Source organism: Cydia splendana, chromosome 23, assembly GCF_910591565.1.
Source record: "Cydia splendana chromosome 23, ilCydSple1.2, whole genome shotgun sequence".
Taxonomy (NCBI): domain Eukaryota; kingdom Metazoa; phylum Arthropoda; class Insecta; order Lepidoptera; family Tortricidae; genus Cydia; species Cydia splendana.
Genome location: NC_085982.1, coordinates 7,419,546 through 7,442,166, shown reverse-complemented (window position 1 = coordinate 7,442,166; position 22,621 = coordinate 7,419,546). Strand labels below are relative to the sequence as shown.

The following is a 22,621-nucleotide window of genomic DNA, read 5'->3' as shown; positions in this document are numbered from 1 at the left end:
GGGGATCGCACTTTTTCGTGAAATCGGAGCCTATACTGGAGCGAACGAAAAGACATTTCCAATGTCAAAACATTGTTTTACAGTCTTATGCAATGTATGTACTTCCGTCTGTAAGCATGATCGATACTTGGTAGGTACCAATATCATTATTTTATATTTAATGGAACTATATGTCTTATTGTATATCTACAAGCTTAAACATATTTGTACGTGACTGCTTGTTTCCTAAATAAATAAAAAAAATCACTAGGTAAAGTGTAGGTATTCATCCTTAGGTACCTACTTGTCCTATCATGTCCTAAACAAACACTTCTCGAAGACATTATCACACTTTTCTCTGGAATTACACAATAGTCATCACTTAAAATGTTGTTGTAGGTATACTTAAAGAAACTCAAAAAGTATTGAAATCAACCAAGTAACCACTGAAACACTGGGCCCATTAGTGGAGTAAACGAAGCAAGATGTTGTATGGAGACCCATGCATTAATTCCTCAGTCGATGAAATTTTGCTTGGTTATTGTATAGTATGAGCCGAAACTAACATATGAAATATCCAAAAAAAAAACCACTCCTAAGTTAGGTTTTTATACGTAAAAATACAAATCTGTTTATATATTGAACCGAGTAATTCCTCCGTCCAAAATTATTTTACCAAATAAGTTATTTGTATCAGCATGTGATACTAGAAAAAAATCAAAAACTTTTGTCAAACATGAGAATATTTTTTTATGATAATTCCTTTTTTTGGTGCTCATTTTCATCGGAAAATTGCTCTGTCAATTTTTTCTTCTTATATGATCTTAGAATATAATTTAGCGTAGAGGGTAAGAAAATCCAAAAAAAATGCATACCCAAATTTATGTATTTTAGAACTATTAAAAACTGAGAGTGGAAAATTTCTCAGCCTGATTTCTTTTTAAATATATACTGAGTAGTCACGTATACACTTAAATCCAAAATATCCAAAAGAAATATCATCCAGGACACCGAAATTTTGGAAGCGAAGATAAATCCATCCCGCGGTTACGCAATAATGTACCGTCTTCCTTTAGCAGTTTAGTGTAGATTAGCGTCCTTGTGCTTCTAGTACGACCCGACCGCGTGACCCGCAGCCTGCACTTAATGGCTCCTCTACACGATGGGCCAGCGCCGGCCACTCCAAGGGACGCAGCCATGCGGTAGAATGAGATAGCAATATCACTTGCTCCCTCTAACGCTTAAATGCGTCCCTTGGAGTGGCCGGCGCTGGCCCATCGTGTAGAGCTGTAGAGGAGCCATAAGAAGGGAGTTGTCGTTGTCACTAGTGTGTGATTCTTTACACTACATTTGCTTGACCAAGTATATTTTACAAAAAAAATATTGCAGCAGTGGCAACATTGTAGTAAGTTTTTTTGGTCTTGAATTACGTTTTTTAGTATAGAAAAGCAGCAAGCCGCCACCGCCGGGTAGTATAGGGCGAGGCGCGGGCGGCGGCCGGTACCGCTCACGCACCCCGCTTGTACTCCGCTCCCTACACACTGTTCCCGTTATGTTTCGTTTTTAATGCGCTCGTTATTTTTTTGGATGTTTTTATAGATGAATGGAAAGAAAACTGTGAACTTAATTCAATAAATAAAATGGATAGAGAAATTTTCCACAGCGAGTAAAAAGGCAATTTCTGAAAATAGTATAGTTACATGGTAATTTTTTTGGATTTTCATTTTGTAGGTATAAAACGGCAATAAGCTGGCATTCCAGTGAAAAAATTAGACTGAGCAATTTTCCGGTCCAAGAAACACCAAAAAATTATATTTTATTAATATTGGTATTTCTTCTGGGATATTTTTTTGGATATTTCATATATTGTTGCAATACGTTACATGAATATGTCCGGTGAAGAAAGTTTGAACGGAGCATTTTTCTGTAAAAAGATATTAACGATTTGAGACTTTAGATATTTACTTTAATTCTATTATTATTATTCTTTGGATATTTATACAATACTTATTATTTATTGATACTTTATAATACTGTAAAGTTTTTTCTGGCTGAGGAATTACTGCGGGGTCCACTACCTTTATTTACTACATTACATGGTCGACCGACACCAAACAGTTAATAAAGGAAGTGTCGGTCAGGCTAATAGGCGTCTCGGCCGACCACAGGGCGGGCTGAGCGGGCTCCTTCTTGGCGCAAAGATTAAGTCTGGCGGTTCAAAGGGGCAACACTGCCAGCATTCTAGGATCCATTCCAGAAGCGGGTAGCTTGGGAGAGATATTTTATATTTAGTTTTAGTTGTTAGTTTAAGGTTTTGTGTAAGTATTATTTTAACATTGTTGACTGCACTTCTCATTTATTCAATAAGGACCCATGTATATAAGTAACCACTGAAAAATATAATTTCTAATAATGTCTATCTTTAGCAGACTTTAATACGATGAAAATTCATGGCGCGTAATTTCAGCTCATGCAACCGCATACCCCAGGAAACCTGCACCTTACCGAGCTTTGTTGGTTTCCTAGTCCCAGAAAGGAAATAGGAACCCTGGTTACCTTGAAGCACTAGATTCTCAACTCAAGTGCAGCCAAATTAAAGTTCAATTTGCCTTGGTAATTCTTAGCGCAATTTACCTTCAATGTATGTACGCTTGTACGTTGTGGTACATTCAAATGTGCTTGTTTTCAAAACGTCATATGAACCGTTGACGTTAAAAATCAGATCAATTTCAACCTTAGTGCAGGGAGATAAGATGCAAGTGTGCTTAACATCGACTATAAGGTTGTTTTTTTAGTTTTGAAACTTAATTGCATTGGAATATGGTCGAATTTTGAGAAGTTTAAGTATGCTTGAGTAGAATTTGACTGGCGAATAGTATCTTTTTAATAATGAGGTCTGTTTTTTACGGTGACAGTCCTGTTTTATGCGTGGGGTCATTCAATTTGATTGAATGACTGTAGTTTATAGGGTTGAAATGGTGAAGAACGGCCTTGCTGTTAACTACGAAAAATTTACATATTACCTAATACATTTAAATGAGCAATTCTTGTTTATTTATTTATATGTATATATATTTATATACATATTTGGGGGATCTCGGAAACGGCTCTAACGATCTCGATGGCTATATGGGGGTTTTCGGGGGCGATAAATCGATCGAGCTAGGTCTTAGCTCTGGGAAAACGCACATTTTTGTGTTTTTATTTGTTTTCCGAGCAAAGCTCGGTCTCCCAGATATTAAGACATTATCACACAAATTGACTTAGTCCCATAGTAAGCTCAATAAGGCTTGTGTTGTGTGTACTTAGACAACGATATAAATATAACATATACATATTTATAAATATGTAGGTACTGAAATACATAGAAAACACCAATGACTCAGGAACAAATATATGTGTTCATCACACAAATAAATGTCCTTACCGGGATTTGAACCTATAGGACCATCGGCTTCACTGGCAGGGTCACCCACTAGGCTAGACCGGTCGTCTAACGAATATATTTGTACATACTTACCTTTTTCACAGGTTTAACGAATAGCCAACGAATAGTTTATCGCTCCTACATATATTTATACATATGTATATAAATCTCCTTAAGTTTGTAAGTTTCATTTGCCTTTTCTTGTACCTATATTTCTACAAAATTGGTTAAGAAAGTTTCAATGTAAGACGGCCAAGTTTAGTTTCTTTAACGTAACCCATACATTGCCAAGTTATTAACCCTATCTACAAAGTAAATTCCCTCTAACAACCCCTACTTCCCACCCTTGCCCGATAGCATCTAATGGGTTGAATAAATCACCATGCTCAAGGTCAAATGAAAGGAAATGGAAGAAAGGAAGGCAAAAAATGATAAGATCCTGATTTTCTTGAATGGGGATTCGTTTGTTTTTTTTATTTAAAAAATTATTAGCAGTGATCGTTAATTTTCCAGCAATTTTGGTGCAGCATTATTGGTTAAAAGCATCTGTATGCCCTACTCTAGGTGGAATAGATAATTAGGGTTAATAACAGTAATATGAACCTTAACCAATCCTCTCCCTAGAAATAATTGAAGAAAATCCTTTATTTTTACTATGCTGCACCAAAATTGCTGGAAAATTAACGATCCCTGATTATTAGGTAAATTACGTCGTCTGAGTGCAAATGTCAATCTACTAATCCAGTAACTATTTACATTTAGCGTGTGCATCAAATCCGGTACCTAGTTCAGGTTTTTTGCAGGCTTGTTTATGATGTTGGCTCAATGAATAATCCAAGTTTGTGACCTCGAGCGCAGAACGCAACTTTGTTAAAATACGAAAAAACCGCGTACTTACGGTTTTGTTTTACATTTGGGTAATTATACTCTAAAGGACTAGTTTTTGATAGTACCTTCTCAAGACTCTTTTAATGAAGACTAATTTTGCTACAATACGAGACTAGAATTGTCTCTGATTAATAGTTTCGAGATAAAGCCTTTCAAATTTTATATTTTTTTCGGTAATTTTCGTACTTTCAGTATCAGTAATTCTTATATTTTTATCCATATACTCAACCAGTAATATCATAATTCAAAAAAATATCAGAGTGATGACAGGAAACTATGATGGTATTGGAGTCGGAACCTACCAACCTGAATTCGCATGCTCCGCTTCGTTCCGGAAGGTTCCCGTGCTGGATCCGGAACCCTTTTTTTTGAAGACGGCCACCTCCAAGTTCGACGTTCTGCGACGTAGTGCAGGGAAGTGACCCCTATCAAGGACTCGTTTCACCACTGTTAATTGCCAGCTCAGAAAAGATCCACGACCTTGTCTTTCCTTTAGTTTTTTTTATTTTTTTAAAATTATATTTCGTAAAATTTACTCTGGTTAGTTTTCTTTCGTCTCATTTTGCAATCTACCTACTTCATGCGACGCTAAACGTCACATTGGCTAGTTATCGTCCTACGAATCGTGATAAATCGACATTTATACAGGGTTATTCCTGAGACGTGAGCAGAACTAATCCTGCACACTCTGTAACTGATAATGTGATAATTGATCGATCACCGTCGTATCTAGGTGAAACAACCACACTTTTTCCTATTTTGTAACTTTTTGGTGAGGGCAAATTTAATTCTCTACAATCATGGTCACCCTACAAGACCTAATTAATAAAGGCTACAAATATAATGACCACCAAAAAATACTTTGGTACCCTAAATAAAAAAATCATGCTTACCAAAAAAAATTACTGAACACCAAATAAATAAGGCCTAAAAATACAAAAGTACCACCACTTTAATCACGACTGCACTTCAAATTGTATTCAAATACCAAATATATTGAATGATCACCAAAAATCATTAATGATCACCAAATCTTGAAGACCAAATTAATGCGATATTTTCACCTAAATAAACGACTATGATTACCAAAAAATGTATACATATTACCAAATAAAGTAAACTGATGCCAAAATTACTAGCCCCTCCCGCTCAACCCCCCGTAGCCCGCACCGCATACCTACCTAACCTAATCTACTTTTCTAGTAGCATTTCGTTATGCTACTAGAAAAGTAAGTTAAACTGCTATCAGTTAAGTGGGTTAGGTTAGGTTAGCACTGCGACCCTTACAGAAACGAAATGGTACTAGAAATGTAGGTTAGGTTAAGTTTCAACTGCTACCCATACAGATACGAAACGCTACTAGAAAAGTGGGTTAGGTTAGGTTTGAACTGCGACCCTTACAGAAAAGAAATGCTACTAGAAAAGTGGGTTAGGTTAGGTTTGAACTGCGACCCATACAGAAACGAAATGCTACTAGAAAAGTGGGTTAGGTTAGGTTTGAACTGCGACCCTTGCAGAAAAGAAATGCTACTAGAAAAGTGGGTTAGGTTAGGTTTGAACTGCGACCCTTACAGAAACAAAATGCTACTAGAAAAGTGGGTTAGGTTAGGTTAGAACTGCGACTGTTACAGAAATAAAATGCTATTAGAAAAAGGTGACGAAGTGGATTAATTAATTTAATAGGATAACGATATATTAAATGTTTGCACATTTTTAATTAAAATGTGGTTACAATTTTTGTGATCATTTACTATTTTTGCGTTTACAATGATTATTTTGGAGCCATTTGCTTTAATAGGATAGCAAGATTTAAAAATTTGGTTATCATTTTACATTAAAATGGAGTTCTAATGTTGGTGGTCATTTACTATTTTTGGGTTTACAATGATTATTTTGGTGTCATTTTCTTTAATAGGATAGCAAGATGTAAAAATTTGGTTATCATTTCACATTAAAATGGGGTTTGAAATTTGGTAATCATTGACTGTTTTTGGGTTAATAATGATTAGTTTGGTGTCATTTCCTTTAAAAGGATAGTAAAATGTAATAAAATTGGTAATCATTTCACATTAAAATGGTGTTATAATTTTGGTGATCATTCATGATTTTAGGGTGGTAAAATAGATTTTTTTGGTATTAAATTTTACTAAATCTGGTGATCAGTTAAATAGCAGCCATTAATAAACATAAAAGCTCTTTAACCGTAATGGATGAAAGTGATGACGTTCAATTTGACACATAATATCGGTACTTTAGTATTCTAATTTTAGGGTGACCATGCATGTCGTAAATAAATTAATTACTTTTTTTTCAACACGATTAGATAATTAACGTTAACCTCACTAATACTGATGCGAAACTTGCTTATAACTTACGAAATGCGCAGTTAGTCCTGCTCACGTCTCTTGAATTACACTGTATACGTACGATGGGCCACTTTTACGGACAAGTCCAGCATCTTTTTACTTCATTTCTACTTCAATCTTCGATTGCAGCTCAAACTGGCTTTTGCCAATACGGCGCTGCAATACAGCCATTGTTGACATTTCGAGCTAGGAACGTGCGACAGAAACGCTGCCGAGCGAGAGATTGAAAATGCTACTGTTAGATATTACTTCTGTTGTACACTTTGGACAATATAATATTTTACAAGTATAGTTATACTAAAGATGAATAGATTGTGTCGACATACACAATCAATGATTCTTTGCTTCTACAAACGGTACTTTTCTCTTGATTTTTAGACGTAGGTATGTATTGTATTGTAGTTTATTGTGGGTAGGTACTAGACGACGATATATATATTATACACGGTGGCCAAAAAATATGAGCATTCCCGTTACCAGGGAGGTTTCGGGATTATACTGAGCAACTTTTACTATGGGACCAACCCAATATAGTCTAGGTCCATGGGGTTTCAGCGCGCACAAGTTGTTCGCAGAAATCGCTAAGCGTCTGGCTGACATAACTGGTGACCCAAGAGCTGGCGGCTTCCTCGCACAACGTACAGCATTGCTATACAGCGAGGAAATGCCGCCAGCATCCTTGGTACAATGCCTGAAGGGCATATATAAGAAGATATTTTAGATTTAAGCTAGTTATTTTATTAATTTCGTTTAGTAGTAGTACCACTGTATATGTATATCTGGTACCTATGTAAATAATTTATTTAATACCCTTATATAGTTATATATATATATATATAAGGGTATTAAATAATATTATTTAGATCTTGGGTTATGAATGTTTTCTTTGATATAAATATCTATATATATATATGTCGAATACCGATGGTCCTAAAAGCGGTGGGCGCGTGGGGTAGTACGATAATGTATTACTTCACAGCTAAACCAGTATGCTACCATGCTACCAGTGCATGAAATAAACATTCGAACTCGTTAACCATACTAGCGCCTACCATATATTTCAGTACTAAACGATAAAAATAACTAAGTGCTAATTTTATTTCAAAGGATTGATTTGAAAATGAAAAGATGCTATAAACCGTTCAAATCTTTATTCAAGTCAAACTAGGCCGGCTCCAACCCTACGCCTCTGACATGAGAAGATTTAGCCCTATATGGGACCGGCAACAAACTCAGAGGGACAAATCTTTTCAAAACAAGTTAAAACAACACATAACACATCATTTCTTTATTTCACAAAAGTAAGCTCCTAATGAAACATAAGAAATCAAAATAACACTCTACGGGTTACGCTCGTAGCGCGTAGCCACGGTTTCGTCGTATGTAGCGCGTAGTCGCTACGAACAGTGTACCCGACAGTCGGGTTCTTGGTGTTGAATGTGTTAAGTAACGCGTTCACATTGCAAACAACATGCGAGTATTGCATTGTCTGCGGTCTTGCGTCAGAGCTGCATTATGGCGCCCCAGTTGTCACTGGCATGGCGCCAGCACCTGAGGAGACTGCCGCCATTGCTGGCAACGACATGTAGACATTTTTAAGGGGTCGACGGTTATCAGGCTTAGCGCCAGTTGTACCAGCCCACTAACCCGGGGTTAAGCGGTTAAACCGTTAACCCAGTGTCAAATTGTACTGGTAACCATGGTAACTCCAGGTTTAACCGGTAAACCCCGGGTTAGTGAATGGTGCAAGTTGCACTTACCGCCACTTTAACCACTAACCCGGGGTTAACCGGTTAAACTGTACTGGTAACGATTTATAGAGTATTGCAGCCATTGCAGGGCGGAAATGAATGCAGTCGCGCAAAACTTATTGGACCGGATGGCTGTACTATAATCAAATGGTCCCCCGGGACCAGGCTAAGTTTGCACCGACATGGTAATCTCGGCCGTGACAATATATGGCTTTCCGTCAGAGAAGGGTCCCTATGCTTCATCTGCAATAAGGGCCTTTTTTGTCTGAATTTTATTGTAAAATATAATTCGCGTTCGAACTCGAATAGTAAAAGTTTTGTAAATTCGCAACCGGCCGTCCAACTGAGCTTTAGACAATTTAATCTAAATTATACTGGTAACTATGGTAACTCCAGGTTTAACCGGTTAACCACTGGTTAGTGGGATGGTGCAAGTGGCCCTTAGTGGTTTAATGACTCTCGGTTTTGTGACTCTCAACACATTCAGCGATCTTCGTGTTAGAAAATAATCTTACAGGATTTGTGCCTGAGATTGTGCCCATGAACGTCACCGTTTTTACTAACCAGCCCATAACAAGATTGACCACGACTGCCATCTACAACGAGAACAATAGTATTAACCGATAAACCCGTTGGAAGAGCTTCATCAGTGGAAGCACCGATAGTGACAGGGATTACTCACAATCCAATTATTGACTCACTGTCCTGGCTCCTGCTAGTTGGCAGAGATCGCGAATTACGATACGAATTACGATATATGTCATTCTATATAACACTTTAAACTCTCGCGTTTTGTACACATATTTAATTACACAAACGGGTCTACTATTATCCGCGGATCGTGAGAGAGGCGATTGAAATTAAAAAACACCCTAAAAATTTCAATCGTGAGGACGGGTACAAATTATCGTCTACTTGGGGACCAGTGATTCAAATGTTGAAACCAGCGGATATATCTTCGGACCAGTGTACGGATACTGTGAGTGTTGCGTGTCGTGCCGTGGACAATAAACATTAAACTTTAACGGGTAGCTGCAATTTCTTTGTCTACCCCGAACATTTTTATAAACTAATTTCGGGTAGTTTAGTGGTGTTTTATTAATATCTCCGTTGACATTTGTTGGGACGTCAGTCTTTCCGTGACCACAGCTGGTGCAACTCAGCTGAAACGTCGGAATTAAAGGTAAAAACAATGAAATTATATCGCGGTAGACCCGTTTGTGTAATTAAATATGTCATTCTATATCTTTAAACTAACTTTTTTCACTCATAATTTCATGTGGGACCATGTAGGAAATCCAATATACAATCAGGCTGCCTTTCCTCTAAGATGGAGATGAGCAGAGATGAGAGGTGACGTGCGGGAATGAACCAATTTTGAACCAAGCATTAATTGCAATCCAGCGGAGCGGAGAAGAAAGATCAATGCTATTGGCTGATTCTCCAATCGTCTCCGCTCAGAAGAAAAACCGATAATCTTATACCTTTAAACGAGCAATTCTTGTTTATTTATATATTTCGGGGATCTCGGAAACAGCTCTGACGATTTCGATGAAATTTGCTATATGGGGATTTTCTGGGGCGATAAATCGAGGTCTTATCTCTGGGAAAACGTGCGTTTTTGAGTTTTTTTATGTTTTCCGAGCAAAGCTCTGAAATAAAACACTTAGCTAAATGGTTAAAGAACGCGGGATTCTATAAGCTATCAGAATAATCCTTCAGGTATAAGCCTTCAGGAACGTAGCGAGTTAGGCACGAGGTTGGCTAACGAGTACGTCCGATCTCTAGCGCGGTCCGATCAAGAAGAAATACCAGCGGCGGAGCCTCTCCGCTCCCGCCTCAGTCAAGTTGGTAAACCTGCTCGACCAGTCTACCAACATACCGACAAAAATACCAACTCGTGCCTACGCTCACTCGAGAGAAACCTCTCGACGTTCCAAAGCCTTCTACCTGTCATTTTAGTTCAACAACACGCCAATAGATGGCGTTACTCTCTACGCGACTTTATTTCAACAATGCGCCAATAGATGGCGTTACTCTCTACGCAACTTTATTTATTTCGTTACAATCAAATAACATGTAGCTCAACATTGCTAATCGATTTTATACAGGCGTCTAAAATAATGAACTATAACGCTGCAATACGTCTTTCTGATGTCAGGGTCCGACACGGCCGTCCTGCGCTACACACGTCCTCGTGTGTGGGTGTATGCATTTGATTCTGTAACAAAATACTCAGCACAGTATCTCATCGCTCGGTCATTCCTGACCCACAATTTGGGTTTCTCTCAAATTACTATTAAAATCAAACTTTGTCATCAATCCAACCAGAAAAAATGATTGTTCAAAATTACTTTAACAATACTCAATTCTCTAGTCAAAAATAGTCCATCGAGCAACGACTTAATAAAAATAATCAGTAATCATCGCCGCTATCTAGCGGATACACTCCATTAATCATCGCCTCCATCTGGCGGATACTCTCAAATTTATGTGAAAACAGAACAATCTCAAACATCAAAAACACAAATCACAACAGCTCTAATTCATTGCTCGACAGTATCACTACTATTGTCATCAATATCAATTTACGGGGAAATTATCTGGCATTAAAAAAAATATTTTGGTCAAATGTGATAATAATCATTGTAGGACATCTTAAAATAAATAGCACTCTGACTTAATAATGCCAATTTTACTCATATGAACACAGTACATCAACGGGAATTCATTTTTAACAAAACAACACCAGTCCTTCGGTGCATTGCCAGTCCTTCGGCAGATACCAGACCCTCGTCAGTAGTAACCATCTAAGCCGCGTAAGTGCTACTCCTTGCAAAGAGCATTCTGCACATAAAAAGCAGACCACGTGCACCTCTTACATGCTCCGGCACTTCTGATGCGGTCACTAAACAATACCCAGTCCATCTAAAGCAAAACATTAGTGCCCAGTCCATCGGGCGTGCCTTCAGTCCATCGAAAGCAAAACAGTAGTGCCCAGTCCATCGGGCGTGCCTTCAGTCCATCGAAAGCAAAACAGTAGTGCCCAGTCCATCGGGCGTACTTTCAGTCCTTCGAAAGTACAAGCTTTCAGTCCATCGAAAGCAAAAACAATGTTAAGAGTGAATTCCAAAAATAAAATAAAATAAAAAGCGTTACAATCATGTAACTTAGAATCACTGACACTATCAGCGTCAACTGATCAATTGAAACTGAACATCACTGATCAAAATCACTAAAGATAGCTTTCTACTTTAGCTTTAACAACAGAAACTCAGCTTTCTACTTTAGCTTTAACAACAGAAACTCGCTCAAAACTTCTATGCAGAAGTAAATCCTCTCAAAATAATCCCAACAAAATGGGAACTGCTCACCAGATTAATAAAGCATGATGCACGCGACCAAGTCAAAGGTGGTGGTGGTGAAGTCCGACCCAAGCACGAAGGCTGATGCTTTCCGACTTGCAGTTGCCGTTGCTGCGGCAGATGGCGAGATGCACGATGTGGTTCATCATAGCTGGCTATTACTGAAATCATCATTTGCACGGTATCAGGTTTATCATGTATGCAGGTTAAACTTCAGGGTTTGTGAATGTGCCCTAGTAGCGGACACAAAAGACATGTTGCCATAGGATACGGGACTTTAAAAATCTCAGATTAAAATTTAAACTTCAATGAGTGTGTTTTATTTCATTCTATGAACAAACAAACACGTGTTCCAAAAATAAGTAACACGGTAAAATGGGCCAATACGAAAAGTGACAGCTTATTAGTTACGTTCGACTGTTATGCTTCGCCATTACACTCAAAATAAAATTCACTAATAAACAATTAGAACGAAACCTGTCCTTTTATTTCCAAATCTCCAGAACAGACGATACTGCACAGCTGCTTCTGTGTTACAGGTGTGATGGCGTCTGTAAGTTGTCCCTGCTCAGGTTGCAGCACACTAACATTAATTTTCATATGCGTAGCTCACGCTTTCATAGTATGCACGATTTGTGATCTATCACGGCATTACGGGCAATAATTTGTCGCAACTTGTTAATTACAAAACGATACAAAGGATGTCATAATCTTAATGGAACATTTCTACCGGTGCATATGTATCTTCATTACAAATCCATTTTTGAGGGTAGATTCACAAGTGAGCGATGAAATAATATCACGTGGTGATAGCCGATAGTTGGTTTTAATTAACAATATGGATTTCACAACAAAAATAATTCAAGATCACTTAGATTTAAATGGATTATAAAAATTAATTGTATCTTCATAAAAAAATCAATTATTGAGGGTAGATTCACAAGTGAGCGATAAAATAATATCACGTCGTGATAGCCGATATTTGATTGTAATTAACAAGATGGATTTCATTGTATCTTCATGAAAAATCAATTATTGAGGGCAAATTCACAAGTAAGCGCTGAAATAATATCACGTTGTAACAGCTAATACTCTGTTTTAATCAACAGTATGGATTTCAAATCAAAATAACTCAAGATCGCTTCGATTTAAATGGATTACAAAAATTAATTACAAAGAAACGTAACGATCCCAGAGATGACGTCACGTTACAACCGTTATGCTAGATTGCCTCAATCATAATTCACAATTTCACAATAATTCTCACCAAATAACAATGAATTACACTCACCTTTCAATCAAGGTTAGACACGTGAGCTTACCATTACCACGTGTCCAGATTATGGAATGTAGGTCACCAGAAATACACCACGCTCCCAGGTGGCTGTGTAAGCAATACATGAAACTCTGCATCGATCCCACTTGCTGATGTCGAATACCGATGGTCCTAAAAGCGGTGGGCGCGTGGGGTAGTACGATAATGTATTACTTCACAGCTAAACCAGTATGCTACCATGCTACCAGTGCATGAAATAAACATTCGAACTCGTTAACCATACTAGCGCCTACCATATATTTCAGTACTAAACGATAAAAATAACTAAGTGCTAATTTTATTTCAAAGGATTGATTTGAAAATGAAAAGATGCTATAAACCGTTCAAATCTTTATTCAAGTCAAACTAGGCCGGCTCCAACCCTACGCCTCTGACATGAGAAGATTTAGCCCTATATGGGACCGGCAACAAACTCAGAGGGACAAATCTTTTCAAAACAAGTTAAAACAACACATAACACATCATTTCTTTATTTCACAAAAGTAAGCTCCTAATGAAACATAAGAAATCAAAATAACACTTGAAATAAAACACTTAGCTAAATGGTTAAAGAACGCGGGATTCTATAAGCTATCAGAATAATCCTTCAGGTATAAGCCTTCAGGAACGTAGCGAGTTAGGCACGAGGTTGGCTAACGAGTACGTCCGATCTCTAGCGCGGTCCGATCAAGAAGAAATACCAGCGGCGGAGCCTCTCCGCTCCCGCCTCAGTCAAGTTGGTAAACCTGCTCGACCAGTCTACCAACATACCGACAAAAATACCAACTCGTGCCTACGCTCACTCGAGAGAAACCTCTCGACGTTCCAAAGCCTTCTACCTGTCATTTTAGTTCAACAACACGCCAATAGATGGCGTTACTCTCTACGCGACTTTATTTCAACAATGCGCCAATAGATGGCGTTACTCTCTACGCAACTTTATTTATTTCGTTACAATCAAATAACATGTAGCTCAACATTGCTAATCGATTTTATACAGGCGTCTAAAATAATGAACTATAACGCTGCAATACGTCTTTCTGATGTCAGGGTCCGACATATATATATATATATATATATATATATATATATATATATATAGATATTTATATCAAAGAAAACATTCATAACCCAAGATCTAAATAATATTTGTGATAATCTCAAAAATAAATGCCCTTATCAGGATTCGAACCTGCGATATCCTGCTTCGTAGGCAGGGTCACTATCGACCAAGCCAAAAGTCGAAACTCTTTGAAGTGACATCGGCTCTTGACAAAAAATATACCTTTACCTTTTGAATAATTCATAAATTTCAAGTCTGTAATTCTATCTTTGCTTACTTAACTTCAGAGCAAACTAATTGATGTTGCCACTTTGCAGTGTGAAATGGAACCGGGTAAGAAAACAGTTGATAATTGTTTTCTGATAACAGGAATGGTTCGCATTTCAGTTCAGACGCCATTTTGCGGAAGTTTCTTTTACAAACTTATTTTGCGGCTTTCGTTAATGAGGACTGAAAATGACAATCCCGCGGAATACCGGGATTGTTCCTCATGCGGGATTGTATTCCCTATTCTCCGTGTTACACCATATTGCCAATGGCTATTGTTATTCATATTCGGTGCAAGAATCAACAGTATCACGGTTCTACTCAAATAAGCGCCCATTACCAACTTGCCCCGAAGACTTACAACTAAGCAAGCAAGTCTAGTCGCTCCATCTACCGTGGAAACTCTATTGTTCCCGTTGAGATTTGCGAGAAGTTCGTCTTATTGTTTGGCGTAGACTACAATTTCTAGATGCGTTTACTGAGGCTTAGATGCTCTTATTTAGCCTGTTTCTTTATTTAGGTCAGCGGTCGGCAACAAGCGGCCCGCGAGCCCCCCTGGCTATTTTTTATGTAATATTGACAAACGACAATGTCTAATAAAGTCATAAATATTAACAAAGTGCGGCCCGCGTCAATTTCGGTAACTACTATTTGGCCCTTGGCTGCTAAAAGGTTGCCGACCGCTGATTTAGGTAATATGTAAGTAGGGTGACAATGCAAAATTATGGTGGGCATAGGAACTCTGTAAGAAAACAATAACGCAACCTAATTGTGTTTGGGTTTTATAGAATTAATTCGATGAGTATTCTAAGAATAGAATAGAATAGTTTTTATTCGTAAACACACAGACAATAGACATACAGTCATAGAAAGAACATTGTGAAAATTAAGTGTCACGAAATGGCCCTATTGCAGCATGTTGCTGGCGACTTCCAGTGCTGATCTTCCGATGAGACCATCAAGTAAGAAATAGTCACGGAAGGTAACAGACAAAAAAAAAGAAACATAAAGGAAAGAAACATAAAATAAGCCGATAAATAAATTACACACAGTTTACACAATTAATAACTATAGGGGGCAGCATAGGAGCCGTCAGATTTTTGGCGCGAGACGTAAAAGTGTCGTTTATGCTTCCGATGTAGCCCACAAGATGGCAGAACCTACTATGCACAAGGAAACGTACCGACGAGAACGGTAGATGGTAGCACTTGCTTTGGCAATGTACATGTGCGCATATATAATGTTTCCGATTCAGGCCACAAGACAAGATGGCAGAGCCTCCAACGCGCACGGTCCCTATAAGCCTGTTGAAAGAAAAGTCTTCTAATTGGCCTCTATGTCTAGTAATCATTTTCTATGCACCATCTATACGTATTTAGTGATCCGTGGTAGCTATTGCGGTATCTAAGGCGTTGTATTGTGCATGCTTGTGGTAATAAATACTTGCTTGAGGCTACTCAAGCGAAAGCTCTAGGATAAGGTGCTGTGTTATTTAACTCAACTTCGACTTCAAAAACTAAAGGAACCCATTTCTGGAACGGTATTAGTCTAATATTATTAGTGTATTGCCATGGTAACCCATACTATTGACAGCTCGTGGACTAATAATTTTAGTCTAATAGGGTATTTGACTGTATTTAAAATAAATTATTTTACACCATGCAAGAAATAAAGCACTAGAAGATTAATAAAGAAACGTAGACAGCAGTTATTTTTGGACCGGTACAAAACTATAAAGAGTAGGTTATGTGATCGTGACGTTACAAGCTAGTGTTTCATATAAATTCCGTAAATCGTTTTGACCATTCGAAAAAAGAAACTGATTTGCCTAGTAGTCAAATACCCTATGCCGTTCGAGAAATAAGCCCCAGATTATTTTCGTAACAAAAGCATTGTGTTCAGTTAATTGTAAACACCTCACATTTTTTTTATATTGTTCTTGTTTATTTTAGAAAGGCTGTCAATTACTCTAACCTAATGGCTCTTTTTCGTGTTCCATCCTCCTAAAGGATAACAGAAGCCGTTGGGCCAAATTACTATTCCTGTAAGGGTCTCTGTCACTTAACGAAGGCATTTTTCTCCCTAGAATGCCTGGAGTGCTATTAAAGTAGATTACCGAGTTGAACGCTCAACCTAACCAGTATTAAGAGTTTTTCTGTGGTTATATTCACACTAAATTTAAAAGTTGGACAATCAAATACTAATTCAAGATTCAGCGACAGAATATATATAGACGGAGCCGTCAACATGCATATGAGTATGAATGTAACTAAAATTGCATACGAGTTCGCGCGCCGTCTTAATCAGCCCTTATTGACTTCGAAAACGGTCAATATGACTGATACTTATCTGACACATATCCCTACACTATTTCCCGCTATTAAGGAAAAAGTTGTCATTGATCAATAAGATTGGATTGGATAAAATATAATTAAATATGTCAAACCTCTTGCGCAGCATTACAATATTTGACGTTGTCAACATGCGCGCACCTACGCTACTGTTGTATCGCTCGCGACACAATAGAGTAGGTATCTGACTACTAGTCAAATCAGTTTCTTATTTCGAACTGTCAAAACGATATTACTACTATGAAATTCATGTGAAACATTAGTATTTGACGTCACAATCAAATTACCTACTCTTTATAGTTTTATACGGGTTTTGAAATAGAAATTGTGTCTAAAAATAACTGCTGTCTATGTTTATCTATTGATCTTCTGGTGCTTTATTTCACGCATGGTGTAAAATAATTTATTTTAAATACAGTCAAATACCCTATTCCCGTGGGGTCGATTCTGACCTCTAGTCAGATTTCAATAGATTTTCTAGTTCGTTGGTTAGATTGGTCTGAGCGCTAGCTAATAGCTTTCGTATTACAATAGCAATATGTCCCGGAAAGCTGTTTTGAGGTTATTAGGATACGGTTACGCGCTTCCAATTTGGGATATTTCAGGCCAAATTGTGGCTTGAAGAGCTTTAGCGGAATAGACTGGACTATAAATTAAGGTGTCGGTGGCTGGGTCCGGTAAAGTAATCTAATTTACTGAACGTTTTGTCGTGTCTGAGCCAGCGATATAAAATGGTCAAGAACGAAAATGTTTAGTATTTACTTCAATACATTATAAGGATTTATTGCGCTGGCTGGTGGCCTAGCGGTTAAAGCGTGCGACTTTCAATCTGGAGGTCGCGGGTTCAAACCCCGGTTCGTACCAATGAGTTATTCGGAACTTAATATGTACGAAATATAATTTGATGTTTAGGTACCAGTTGCTTTTCGGTGAAGGAAAACATCGTGAGGAAACCGACTAATCCCATTAAGGCCTAGTTTCCCCTCTGGGTTGGAAGGTCAGATGGCAGAGGCTTTCGTAAAAAATAGTGCCTACGTCAAGTCATGAGATTAGTTATCAAGCGGACCCCGGCCACCATGAGCCGTGGTAAAATGCCGGGATAACACGAGGTATAAGGAGAAGACATTATAAGGATTTATTTAACTTCGTGATTAGGATTCTGACCAAATTTTTTTTTTTAGGAATGATATTTTCTGTTTTATACTACGCAACCGAGATTCGAACCCACGAATTTTCGTCATTACACACGAATAAATTACCTATGTAAGGGGCTATTCATAAATTACGTCATTTCAAATTAGGGGGGTGGGGGGTCTGGACATCGGATGACGGTAGCATGAAGTAGGAGGAAATGTCATTTGAAGCATGATTTTTGGATGATTATAGGGGGGGGGGTCAAAAATCGTCAAAAATCGATGACGTAATTTATGGACAGCCCCTAAGACGACTGAACCTTTAGATTATTTTTTAAAGACTTCCGAGTGGATCAGAATAATACGAAGAAGAGATCCTGCAGAAATCGAGAAATAGTCACTTAGGTATATTATTTGTAAGCATAAGGCATTAGCCTCTGGGCTAGAATTATGTCGTAAGTGGGTTAAATTTCATTTTATGGTAGATTTTATTTCGTTACATTTGGATAAAATTTGGCTTGAAGAGCTCCTCCTGGTACCTAACAACTCTACATCTATACAGGTTGGCCAATAAATAAGTGCATTTCCGTTGCCAGGGAGGTTTTGGGATTATACTGAGCAACTTTTACTAATTGACCAACCCCGAAATCGTAAAAAAACATTTGGCTCTCATACATTTTGGCTGGTCTATTTTCTATGCGAAGGTAAGTTTTTTTTCGCGATTTCAGGGTTTGTCCCATAGTAAAAGTTGCTCAGTATAATCCTAAAACCTCCCTGGCAACGGAAATGCACTTATTGATTTGACGTCCATGATATGACCGATATAATAATTGTTTTAATTGAATGCAGTATTTTATTGTGTCAAACTAACCACTAATTCGTTTTAATAGGTTTCACGCTGCAGTGTGCCAACCACAAATTGATACAACACTATCAATTTTGGCACTTTATTAATTTTGGCACGTATCATTTTGTCGAACATTGCTTTAGTAAACAAAACTATAATTATATTGAGCGTAAACGCAAACCCCCAGTTCGAGCATTCCACGGGCTCTCTCGTAGGTACAGACGCATTTTATTTCCTGTGTTGCGAGTTTTTTTTTCGGAATTTAAAACAGGCTATTATTTTTCTGTACATATTTTTTTTTCCATTTTTCATAGAAAAGGAAACTCGTATAACTACAAATCTTCAGGAAATTCCTGTTTAGCAAAGAGTTTTATTGTTTAATAGAGTGCATAGAGGCCGATTGTCAAAGTAAATTACGTAGCCACTATAAATTTACTGACATCTTTCGACAGAAGATTAAAATTGTTAGAACGCCATTTGACTTGATCCATATTCTTTCACTGAGATGTGTTAACTTGTTTAAAAATAATATTAACGCCATCTACTCGACTATAGACCAAAGGTATGGTGCAATCTTTTCCAGCGATGGCGCCATAACCTTCAGCCTACTCGAGTAGATGGCGTTAATATTAATATTTAACAAGATAACACATATCAGTGAACGAATAATGATCAAAGTCAAATCACAATCTAACAGTTTTAATCTTCTGTCGAAAGATAGCAGTAAATGTACTGTAGCTACATAATTTACTATGACAGTAACTCTCTATTTCTCTTTGGTGTTTAGGGACAACGACAATTTCATGGAACGCTCCAGTTCTATTTGTCTAAAATTTGTTTATTTGTCCGTACATAAAGTATTAGCGCGAGCGAAACGCACGTACATGAAATCGTTTAGATATCGTTTCGATGTCCTTTTAAGTTTGAATTAGACCTTGATGACGCCAGGGCTCGGAACCGTTTTTTTTTTGAAAAACCCGATATAGCGCAATATTTTTAATTATTTTATGCTCTTTACTTAGGACTGAATCGTGTATTTAGGTAACAACTTCATATTATTAGAAAAATTAAATAATAAACCAAAGAACGAAAAAGAACGTAATTATACCGGTATTTTTTGTATGAAGATAAAACCGGTTCCGAGCCTTGGATGACGTCATCTTCATTTGTTTCAGTACCTCCAGAGAGGCTGATCATCCTGAACCAAGAGGGCAACGAGGTCCAGGGCGGCATACTCGGGCCCTATGATGAAGGGGCCGAGGTCAATTTGACATGTGTCGCCGTTGGAGGTGAGTCATTAGCAGAGCCCGGAATTCTCGTAGCATTTTTGAGCTGTCATAGGGACTTCTCGTTTATCGACTTCCGATTATACATATGTATATCGATAAATACAGAATACAATATGCAAAATATGATTACGCGTAGAAGTAAACAACATGCAGTCTTATCGCGAATGAACGATCTCTTCGAGATAACCTTTGGATAGTAACTTTTAGGAAATTATAAATAGAAATTAAGACTTGTATTCTGTATTTATCGATATACATATGTATAATCGGAAGTTGATAAACGAGAAATCCCTATGACAGCTCAAAAATGCCCAGTGGTACGGTCGAAAGTATTAATTTATGGCCCATTGCGTACCTTGTCACAGTGACAATCAATATGGATGTCGCTAGAGACCTCATACTATTATCACTGTGACAAAGTACAAAATTGAAGAAAACATGAAATTTATAATGACACTATCTCACTTTGTTCTACTTATTCAAGTCGGTGAAAGCTACAACAAATTTGCTGAAATTTTTGAATTACAAAGTATGGTCCTTGTTCCTGGTCTTTTGTAAAGTTACACAGCTCATTGTTTAACACTCGGCACCAATTTCCATTGCTTTTGAGTTCTTTCAACAATTGCTTTCTAAAAATACGGTATGTATTTAACGTACCGTTTTAATAACGGCACAAAATTTCAACTTTTCCGAACACACCCGTGAGCGGTATTCAGATATTACAATTTGATATTGTTACGATACGACCTTGACTATCGCTCGCGCTGATTTGTGCTCGTGAATACTTACTAGTGCACGCGTACTGATGATGTGCCATCGAAAAAAATCCATTATTGAGAAATTTCCATATGGTTAAATTCTGAAACTTTTCATTTGATTGTATGGAAATCAAAATTTCCCATTTCAAAAAGGCAAGATCGTATCATAACAAAATCAAATTAAAAAATCTGAATGCGGCCCCATTTTATTTGATGCGGGTAGCAACCCCTTTTGTTCACTTCTTCCGCTTGTTGTTTTAGCATTTCCGGTAACATTTTACCGGTTTTTATTTTAACCGGTTTTTTGTGTAATTTTACCGCTTTGTCACAGCGACCTTTTGCGCTTTAGGGAGAGAAATCGCGCTGTTTGCCCGGTGTTGAATGAATTTTGTGTGTAGCTTTATGTGTTGTGAAATTTTCTTTATTAGACTATTCTGCTTTGTAGTACATTAAATAATAATGCTGGGTGCATAAAGAACAGTGCATAGCCTTTGTTTATAATATCTTCTCATTTTTGTGTGAATAATTGTGAGCACATTAAATATCCCAATTCGAACAATGTTTAAATAAGATATTACAGCGATACTGGTCTGTCAGTGTCAAAAGTCACATTTCTTCAACCAAAAACGTCACTTTTGACCAGGGATGTTGCGAATATTCGCATCCGCATCCGCATTATTTTCAACATCCGCATCTGCACCCGCACCCTCATAAAATCGACGCGGAGCATCCGCATGATGCGGATGGCGACCAAGTCGGTAACAGGAACGTATTAGCGGCGGCGTAAGTGCTAGATAATTTCGTCATTATATATAACGAAATCGTCTAGATCCCGAAAAGTCGGCCAAGTTACTGTTTATTAAATAAAACGCACCTATATTCTTGCTCAGATACTAAACGTTTCGTTTTTTTTTCCAACGAAATCTTGACATCCGCATCCGCGGATGTGAGGCTTTAAATATCCGCATCCGCATCCGCGGATGTCAAAAAATCTGCATCCGCAACATCCCTGCTTTTGACACTGACATATCGGTATCGCTGTGACATCTTATAAGCATTGTTCTAATTGGGATTTGGGTTTTATAGGTTAGGGCTTGTGCACAAATCACGCGAGGTTTGATAGGGGGAGGGGGGCACGAAAAAATCACGATAGATCACGTTGGGGGAGGGGGGTATAAGGAAACCTCACGTGTATTTTTCTACAGTGAACGAAACTAAGAAAAAAAAACTTACCACATGAGTAGATATTTTTTCTCGTTTTCGTTAAACATAAATCTTCACTCTGCAGTTCAAAATAGCGAGTCTATTTAACGAAAATAGAAAAAAAAACATGATTTTCTATCTTAAGATTAGGTCGAAAGAAAAAATTCATAAAATACACGTGAGGTTGTGTGGGGGGAGGGGGGTCGCCAAAAACCTCACCAAATATCACCAAGGGGGAGGGTTCAAGTAGGGGAAGTCAAGGGGGGGGGGAAGTAGCCGAAAACACCTCGCGTGATTTGTGCGCAACCCCTTACCAAACCAATGCAAACCAGTATTTCCAGGGGATAACGTTAGATTTTCTAGTTCGGTAAATAAGCAAAATTGCCTTTTTTCTTATTTCTGTATCGGTTTTTAGAAATCGAACTCAATTTTGGCATCGGTTATTGGAAAAGTTTTATTTAGCTGGAAAATGGAAAACCATGCAGAATTGTTAACATTTATGTACCTATAGGAGTTGGTTGATAAGCGAACGAGGCATTTAACATTTTTGTTAGAATAAATACATACGTGAGCTGGTGGCTTAGTCAAGATGATGAACGTACTGTACATCGACAAACGC

General features: G+C 37.8%; 1 protein-coding gene across 1 annotated transcript in view; it reads left to right on the top strand.

The window, feature by feature from the left end:
* Positions 1 to 22,621, top strand: part of LOC134801803 (B-cell receptor CD22-like) — a 700,667-nt gene that overhangs the window by 595,639 nt on the left and 82,407 nt on the right. The window contains exon 6 of the mRNA XM_063774411.1: positions 19,928 to 20,041. Coding sequence (XP_063630481.1) covers positions 19,928 to 20,041 — 114 coding nt within the window. The remainder of the gene's footprint in view (positions 1 to 19,927; positions 20,042 to 22,621) is intronic.